Source organism: Hippocampus comes, unplaced genomic scaffold, assembly GCF_001891065.2.
Source record: "Hippocampus comes isolate QL1 unplaced genomic scaffold, H_comes_QL1_v1.1 scaffold242, whole genome shotgun sequence".
Classification (NCBI taxonomy): Eukaryota; Metazoa; Chordata; class Actinopteri; order Syngnathiformes; family Syngnathidae; genus Hippocampus; species Hippocampus comes.
The window spans coordinates 407,109-416,559 of record NW_017805385.1 but is presented as its reverse complement, the minus strand read 5'-3'; the positions used below and the strand labels follow the sequence as shown (position 1 = coordinate 416,559).

At 42.9% G+C, this 9,451-nt stretch overlaps 2 protein-coding genes across 3 annotated transcripts in view; one reads left to right on the top strand and one right to left on the bottom strand.

The window, feature by feature from the left end:
- Positions 1-284: 284 nt before the first annotated feature.
- On the bottom strand, positions 285-9,039 carry LOC109517612 (retinoic acid receptor RXR-beta-A-like). 2 transcript variants are annotated; one of them, XM_019872872.1, is made up of 12 exons: positions 8,871-9,039; positions 7,729-7,898; positions 6,888-7,041; positions 6,583-6,762; positions 6,223-6,267; positions 4,235-4,395; positions 2,913-3,042; positions 2,448-2,574; positions 2,330-2,371; positions 2,126-2,217; positions 1,540-1,645; positions 285-1,449 (listed from the first exon to the last, which is right to left on the bottom strand). In XM_019872872.1, the coding sequence occupies exons 2-12, from the start codon at positions 7,852-7,854 to the stop codon at positions 1,302-1,304; spliced, it is 1,311 nt and encodes a 436-aa protein (XP_019728431.1). In that variant the 5' UTR covers positions 7,855-7,898; positions 8,871-9,039; the 3' UTR covers positions 285-1,301. The 2 variants fall into 2 exon arrangements, with proteins under 2 accessions (XP_019728431.1, XP_019728432.1); XM_019872873.1 differs by lacking the exon at positions 6,223-6,267 and having other exon boundaries at positions 1,302-1,449; positions 8,871-9,038.
- A 97-nt stretch (positions 9,040-9,136) lies between these two features.
- The window catches only part of LOC109517548 (uncharacterized), a 5,858-nt gene continuing 5,543 nt past the window's right edge, over positions 9,137-9,451 (top strand). The window contains exon 1 of the mRNA XM_019872766.1: positions 9,137-9,142. Coding sequence (XP_019728325.1) covers positions 9,137-9,142 — 6 coding nt within the window. The remainder of the gene's footprint in view (positions 9,143-9,451) is intronic.

Sequence of the window (9,451 nt, the reverse complement as noted above, 5' to 3'; positions counted from 1 at the left end):
TGTTCCAATTGTAGAATAGTGTATAATAGAGTAAAAGCAGTTTCATAAATGTAATTTAAATCTTTGAAATGAGTCAGTTTTGCAAGTTTGAAATGAACGCTGGTTTTGTGCTCCAAACACTTGACTGCTTTGAAATCATTGCACTAAACTCTGCTACATTCACACAAGCATGGCTTAACATGCGGCCAGGAACAATGTCACTATTTCAATTAAAATGCTTGTGAAAACTCTCAGTCTCTCATGTCTTGTGTTTAGGAAAGGACACAAACACGGGCAACAAGGAGTCACAAATCGAAGTCATGTTTATTTTTAACCCACAACCCAGCGCCGAGGAGCACATGGGCGTCAACTTGTTCAATGACTTGGTGCTCTGGACCTAATGTGATTTTGCTTTGAATAAACTGCAGAGACAGTACAATGGACAGGACAGCTACCTGGCAGGGAAAGGATGGAAGGAAATACAATGGAGCGTAAAAGGATTAAAAAAAAAAAAAGCTGAAACTCAGCAAATCCAGTGCAACCCAACACATGTTCTGCTATCTGAAGAGAAAATAAAAACGAGGGCAACGGGTTAAAAGATATCATTTGCATCTCCTGATCATGATTCAAATTAACATACATTTTCCCTGAACATTTACTTTTGCACAGTACCTCAGAATTGTATAAATTACAAAATGGAATATTCCCTTTCCACCAGACGTGATTTACTTGGTAAAACCCCTGAATGAGTGAAAGGCAGAAAGCACTTAAACATTTTATATTGCTACATTTTATTTAAAATAACAAAAAAAAAAAAAAAGTTTGCATATCCTCTTAGGTGTGGGGTTCTCAAACCAATCAAGTCGCATTTTTGTCAATAGCACCAAATATGAAAAGGCTCCAACAGTCAGCTGGCAGCTTTTAGAAAGTCAAGTGATTGGCCTCAGAAAAGGGCAAAGTCTTAAGTCTAAATGGAGGGCAGACATTTTGTGTCTCTGCTAAGATTTCATCTTGTGGAATAGATCCATGTTGACTAGAAAGGATTAAAAAGAAGACTAGGTCTTCCGACGCGGTGCTCTCGTTTAAAAATAGATCCACTTAAGCAGTGTGTACAAAGCTCATATAAAATGGGATATAGCCTGTGAAGGGGGCAAACAAAATACTTTCGACACATAGCACCAGCCAGCCTGTTTGGTCTAAAAAGAGCAAAATGTGTGCAGCACTAAAACAAACAAAGGAAAAGGAAGTGGAACCCAGATAGCAGTGAGACAAGCGGACAAATGTTTCCAAGTTAAAGTGCCACTCCAGTCTGCACGCTCCCTCTAGGCCAGCTGATGAGGAGCTTCAAGCATCTCCATGAGGAAAGTGTCAATGGGCGTGTCGCCGATCAGCTTGAAGAAGAACAGGTGCTCCAAGCACTTCAGGCCGATGGAGCGCAGTGCGGGCAGGCGAAGGAGCAGCTTGGCAAACCTGAAACGACACGTGCCAGTCAAGCACTTTCTGCCGCTTTGTCTTGTAAAGACCCCAAAGAAAAAAAAAAAAGGCGGCAAGCGCACGCACCTGCCCTGCTGCTCGGGATACTTGTGTTTGCAGTAGGCCTCCAGCGATGCGTAGACCTTCTCTCGGAGCAGCTCCACCTCCCCCGTGTTGGACAGGCCTTTAGCATCTGCAGTGCAATAGAATAATCTTCAATTCGAGGAAGCGCTTCTTCCATGAAACGGGACGAAAGGAAATTTGACTTTGTACTTGTTGGGTGTTTGGCGTGCCGAGCCACCCTGAGGCGTGAGATTCAGGAACAATGCAAATTTTATATAAATGTACTATAATGTACTTGTGTTCATGCACCACATTCAAATTCTAAGGTGGTGTCCTTAAATTCTATTAACTGCCATTTACCTTTTCGGACACCTGCTTGTTCTGCCACAATCAAGGCTCAGCTTCCACAAGTACAACTCAATTTACTTAAGAGCTCAAATTGTGAGTGAAATGCAGGATGCGAGGCGGATTAACAGCAGTTCTTATGTACTCTAATGAGATAATAGCAACAAGTAGTTTGAGGCAGTTAGAGGTTAGTCCAAGTGGTGTCGCCAAATGGTCGATCTGCAGATTTGGTAACGCATTACCAGGATGTCACCGGCAGGCCCACCTGGGTTGAAGAGGACGATGGCGCGAAGGCAACCCAACTCTGTCTTGTCCATTTGCATATCTCTCATCTTGTTGACAAGCTCGGTGAGAACCCTGAAGGACAACATTCGAAAAGTGTAATGCAGTCAAGTTTCCCCCACCCCCCATGCACCAAAAATAATGATGGAGTTGATTCCAAAGAAATATCACAAAAGTGTGGTGTTACCTGTCAAATATGGCACCGACCTCTGCACTCTGCACACTCTCCCTGATTGAAAACAAGCGTGATTACTAGGAGGACCTTTGAGCTAATTGTCATGAGAGGAACCGGCCACTGAATGAACCTGTCAAAGATCGCGCCGACTCCTGCACTGTGAGCGCCGTCGCGCTGCAGCTCCGAGGTGAGTAGAATGCCGTCCTTCAGGGCAATGGAGCGGTGGGAGAAGGAGGCTATGAGGAGCTCATTCCAACCTGGCAACACCAGCATTAGGGTTACACCAAGACCACTGCCACGTGCATTAAGAGGACAGTGAACCCCCTTTATTTTCGCCACTCGCCAGTCTACGTGGGAATTTTTCTGTCGAACTGAACAAATATTTGTTGAAAAACATATCCACGTATTTTAGCGCGTTCTCTAAGCCCCTGTTCCTTCTAAGAGACCATGTCAGCAGAAGAGAAGCTAACGGAGAAGCAAGATTGGACAGGCAGGCAAGGCTCATTGAAAAGGCAATTAGAATTCGCAACAGGGTTGCGCCCCAAGCCGCACGAATAGCGAAGGCTCCACTGCATGTGTGTACGAGACGAGGCACCTGCACGCAGGAGGATGACCTGGTCATCAAGGGGCAGCTCACAGAAGTGAGGGATTCTCTTTGCCCATTCCACCAGGGCGAAGAGCTGCTTGTCTGCGGTGTGGCAGATGTTGGTGACCGCGTCATGGGGCTGAAACACAAACTGCTGCGTCACTATGGGCACTTTGGAAGTTTCACATGTGAACCACAGCGTAGTCAAAACCTGATAGCTGGCGGGGAAACAACACCCACGTGCCCTACACTTGAACCTCGATTATTCAACTTCTTGAAGACTCAGCAACAGTGTTGCTTCAATTAAACCATCTTTAAGCCCTGTTATAGACGTTCATTTGTTTGTTTTTTTAAGCGAATCGTTGTTGGCTTGAAAGGAGTCTCAACCGAGACAAGTAGTACCGGTACTTTTTTTTTGGTAGATAAAATTCCCCCTTCAAAATGTTTTCACCTTGTCATTATGTACTGTTGTGTGTAGAATTGTGAGGAAAAAAATTAATTTATTACATTTTGGAATGAGTCTGTAACATAACATAACAAAATGTGAAACAAGTGAAGCGCCGGTGAACATTTTCCGGGTGCAAGAACCCCAACACTTGGATGAAAATGTTGAAACGTTACTTTAAATATCACCTGCAATGTAAATAAAGGTTAATGACAGAACAAATTATTCTAAATCCAATCAATCTTGATAATGTTGGACTAAAATCACAGAAGGGGTTGTGGGGTTACTATTCGCTAACACCAGAGTGAGTTAGGAACTGGTGTTTATGCGCCATTTAGCCATTTAACTTGTGCACCACTGAGCACCAGTTTGGTGTCAGGCTGGCAATGAGTCACGTCAGAGCTAAATGTACATTCTTTCTACAAAACTGCCCACGACAAGGTCTGTGGCTTCTTGTCCATTAAGTAGCAGTTGAATGTTCATACCAGACGGCCACTGAATGACGAAACACGAGACTTGTCTCTGGACAAAGGGTTGCTCCTAGTCAAGCACAAAATTAATGGAGTGCTCCAAGTGGTTGCTTGTACAGCAAAAGGAATATCAATCAAGTGGTGGTCATTTTTGGTTTGAGCTCCAAAATTGCAGCGCACCAGCCGAATGTGAGCGCCGTATGAAACTACTTGTAGTCAAGAAACAAAAGCATCTTGGGAGCGGGGCCACCGTTGTCGTTTGGTTTATGAACAACCCACGTCATCAAACGCTGTTTCAATATAAAATGCTGCTGTTTGTTCACTTTGTTCCAAATTGATATAGTCCTTTTTAGGCAAATGTACAACCAAAACGTTTTTTCCGTGTTGTGTGACAAGAAGCGGTCGCGTACACTCACAGAGTTGCCAGCGGAGCCTCCGTCGGAGTGGAGCTCAGTCTTCAACTCCACCGCAGTCTCCGCCTCCAAGATCTTCTCCACCGGCATCTCCTCGTTTATGCCCATGCTGAATTCCAGCTCGCCCTCCCGCTCGCGGTTTCTCTGGCGCTCTTCCTGAACCGCTGCATTACACAAGGTGGGAAAGAGTGATTTAGAGAAGATGGTTACCATTCGTGTTTAAACGCAAGTCGGAGAAATCCATACGTGTGCAGGAACAGAAGGTTCTCATTCATATGACTTACGTTACAAATATATACATTTAAGTACTTAAGATATACTAAAATAATTCCTGAGCTAGACAAAATCCGCCACTTCAAAAAACTGCGCATAAAAAACGAGAAGAAAATAAATGGCAAAAGATTTTTTTTTTTACCACTATAACAATTTGGATAGAGATTGCCAGCTACTCATATTTCCTTTCTTTGAATTGGTCTAGCAAGCCTTGAAATAACTAATTTCTAGGAACTGTTTTGCTAATCAATGACTTAATTTGAGGAGCAACATTCTAAGTTTGAGAAGCAATTATTTGCAAGTTTATCGAAGGGGCCCGAAGTAAGGATTTTATTAAACAATAAAAATCTGACGATATAATGAACAACTATTTTCCTTTTTTATAAAGTCAACAATTTTCAATTCTTACATTAACATCGTGAATAGGAGCAAACAATATTTTTTTGTCGAGGATCATTTGCGATGGGGCAATTTCAAACACAAATACAACCATCCATTTTCAAATCCGCTTATCTTCACAAGGGTCGCGAGCGCGCTGGAGCCTATCCCAGTTGTCTTCGGACAGAAGGCGGGGGACACTCTAAACTGGTTGCCAGCCAATCGCAGGGCGCACATCGACGGACAACCACATTGTGCTCACAATCACACCTAAGGACAATTTAGAGTGCCCAATCAACCTGCCATGCATGTTTTTGGAATGTGGGAGGAAACCGGAATATCTGGGGAAAAAAAAAAAAAAAAAACACAGGCACGGGGAGAACATGCAAACACACATGAAGGCCAGAGCCGGAATCGAACCTTGCACGTCTGCACTGTGAGGCAGACGTGCTAACCAGTCTTCCACTGTGTCACCAGCACAAATACAAATTTCTGTTAAAAGTTAATAGAGATATCCCAATCCGATCATATGATTGGAAATCAGGGACGGTGGCGGGACTTTCAGCTGACCCGGTATCGGGTGAAAAAAAAGGTTTTATTCATATTCTAAACATTTAAACATCGACTACTACTAAATACTCCAAATCTGCAAATATCTTCCCAAATACAACATAATAGCTTAATTTTATATCACACAATGATTACTTTCATTTTTCTAATTTTTGGTAGCAGTGTAATTAGTGACACTAAGGAGAGCTGCAGGCGCACACGCTAGCTTGCATGCACACACAACTCCTCCCCTCCCACTCATTTGATCATTTTATATAGCAGCACTACTGCACTATTATGACTGAAAATATAATTACATAATGTTATCGTGATATTAAATGGCCTACCCCGTGATGGCATTTTTTTTTTGTCCATATCACCCAACACTACTTCATATTGTTATTTTGCAATTGATAGAAATTAAGTTACAAGTTATTATCTGGTCAACTTGAGAACAAAACTGTGACAAATCACATTCATTTGTTAGTTCTGTTCCGTTCTGCCGTTCTAAGTGTGAATAGTAACTCGAACGCTTGCAACAAAATCTTGGAAATATTTTCTTTACTATTGGATTTGAATCGTTCCTGTAATTTTGATAGTCGCAAAGCTGTGATGAAGATAGATTAATCAGTTGTACATGCACATACTCTGACCTAATGAGTGAATGTTCAGCTATCCAAAACATCATCCTTGATGTCTCTGTAATTTAAGCACTACGTGTTTAATAAGACCACACCAAATCTAAGACACATTACAGTACAAAGAGTAGCTTTAAAATGTCAATGACATACTCATCCAACCCTCATCTTTTCCATCTTCTTTTATCCACCTTACCACTATTGAAAGATGGAGAAAGGGAAGAATTGGGAAAATGAAGGGAAGACAGGGGTTAGATATATAAGCCCAACCCGCTGCATCCTCTACCACATTTCTAGACCGTTTTAAGTGCTACGACTATAAGAACGCCGTTCAATTCCACAGGGCGATAAACTAACGCAAGACATTTTGCAACCTGGTGCTTTTCACCTCTTCCACTGCTTGGCTAGTTAGCCTTTTTTGTTTAGTTTTGTTTAGTTTTGTTGTTGATGTTACTTTACTGTTTTTGTTTTATTACTTTGCGAGACATGCTTTGCAATACAAAACCTGCATACCTTCCCTCTTCATGCCCATGGCCAGGCACTTCTGGTAGCGGCAGTACTGGCAGCGGTTGCGCTGGCGTTTGTCCACCAGGCACTCCTTGTTGTCCCTGCACGTGTAGCTCAAGTCTTTGCGGACCGTCCTCTTGAAAAAACCTTTGCAGCCCTCGCAGCTGTAGACGCCGTAGTGCTTGCCTAGTGCATAAAAAGCACAGGCGTGATGAGAAATGAGGAGATAAGCCCAAACAAATATTTACAGTATAAGCAGCACACACGGGTTGTCTTTCAAATGGAAAGAATGGTGCGGTTCATTCACTCACCAGATGAACGATCTCCACAAATGACGCACAGGCGCTTCTGAGACAACATGATTCCAGGACTGTGCGCAGACATGGGCCTCAGACCGAACGGAGGTTTGATGTCCTCTGAGCTGCTGATTGAATGCATCCCTGACATGGCACCTGAAGCTGAGCGCTGGACCGATATGAATCACAGAGAGAATTGACATGTGAAGGGGAAAAAAAAAATTCTGTGCAATTATAATGGGCAGCAATTATTCATGTATTTGTAGGCCAGCCTGGTGCCTATTAATAGCAGAGATCCACAGCACACCTATGCTTATTAAAACATATTTTTTAAACACAAATATATCAGAACACACAAAAAAGCAAGCATAAAATGTTTTAAATCTACTCTACATATTGTAGTGTCTGTGTTGAATACACAGAGGTGCCTTTAAGAGAAAGGGCCAAAGAAGTGGTATGTCACATCAGCGAGTCTGCATGTGAGTGTTTGGGTGTGAGCTGTGGTCGACAGGACCTTCTGTGTGCTCATTGTATTGATGCGTTTTACTGTTCTCACTGCATTCAATACACATCGAACAGTAACAGTGCATCAGAGATTGTGGCTCTCCTATCCCACAAGCAGAGGCATTACAAGAAGTACACTGTAAGAACCCATAAAATAATGATTGCTTTACAAATATTGCGGCATAATGGGAGCACAATACAGCAGGGAAATTATACATACAGGTATCTGATTAAAAATATTTTCTTTAAATACACAAATAGATCTTGACTGATGATGAAATGCATACATGAAAAGCACATAAAGGCCAGAGTGCCAGAGCATAACCCTGTTTTGATTTTAATGTCCATTTACCTGGCTGTGGCTGATGGGTCCAAATCCTAGAGAGGGTGACACCATTGGAGAGTTGACAGAGAACGGAGAACCAATGACATTGGTAGGGCTGTTGGGTGCTGAGCTGTTAGGCTGCTGGGAAGACATTGCTCTAATACACAGGACGAGGTCCCACCAGATGGATTATCAGTCTGAGGGTGACAATCAGATATGAGCAGTAATTATTACTTGAACATAATTACGATCACTTGCATAACAAAGTGAGATCCAATACAAGAGCTGTATCATACGGTCTCCATTCAGAAAGCTATTGCTGCCCCGCGTTATCTTGAATTTCCCCTCTATGGAACGAAGAAAGAAAATATTCTATTCTATATAAAGAGCTGTGAGTAATAAATTAGTTACCTCCGTTGTATGAGAGTCAAACAGATTAGGAACAGCTCTAGATTTAGATCCAATACACTTCTACCCCAGTGCGCAAAATTAGTGTAGATTATTTGATGCATTGGCGTATATCGTATAACGATCTTAAACGTGGTCGTTGTTCAGAATAATATACATATTAAACCGACGTAAAAAACGTTCGTGAGCGGTTTTATACGGGTAACCATATGCTGTTAGTGTCTGGCAGGAAGCGATGTTACACTTTTAGATTGTTAACACGTTTGCTGGTTAAATGTTGCTCACCATTTGCACCAACAAATACATCAACATTACACGGCGTACGCCATTTTAAATGCTAACCGTGAGCCTAAACTACAACCAAATTAACAACTCTTAGTTTCCGTAATGCCGATTCGTCCGTATATCGTTGAACCAAATGAAGCGAGCAGTACGTACAGTACATCGAATGGCTAGCGCAACATTAGCCCGCTAACATTAGAAGCATACCTGGCTCGGGTTTTACGTGGCTCAAATTACTCACAAGCTACTCGTTGAATACAAACATTCCCACGACGCAGCTTGATGGTCATTAAGAACCACTTCAAATCCGCGTGTGCGTCGCAATGTAATCTACTTAGCGAAGCTTCGCAACGATTCAGGCTAACTTAACTAGCGTGGCTACCATTAGCCTACCGCTAATTACATGGCGGTAGTCAAGCGAGCGAGATAATGGCAACGAATGTATTCGCTCGCAAGTCATGAGGCGGCGGGGTACTCACCAATCACACAATCGACGCATTGTTGGAAAGCACGCCGATGTGTCTTAATCGTGCTTCCCTAGAAGCAACAGCAGACAGCAAGGCCGCTGCTCAAAGCCAGTTGCCTTCAACTCGACGCTGTTGTTGTTTACTGGCCATGTTGGCTCTGCGCCAGCTCCACGCGAGCCAAAATGTCTCCTGGGACCACCCAGTAGCGTGGTCACGTGACAGCGCCGCACAGGATGGGTGGGTGGAAGGCGAGGGAACTCGGACTAAAAGTATGACCAATGTTGGTGAGTTAATTCAACTGTTGAACCGTTGAACAGAAAATTAAAGATGGTTTTCAACGGTCGATAAATCGAAAAGGACGAGGTAATGATGTAAAATGACCCTTCATTTGGGGGTTTTATAGAGAACATTTGGAGATTTGGAAAGTGGAATAAATAGTTCCCAAGGTGTCCTGAAGGAAATGAACATCTTGGGGTTGAATGTTTGAGTTAGTCAAGAAATATGAAACCAACGTCGTGCAGAAGGCCAAACAGGGTGGTGGCCTCGGGCATCCACCTATGTGTGGTGGTGGGGGGAGATGGGGAATTGGACCA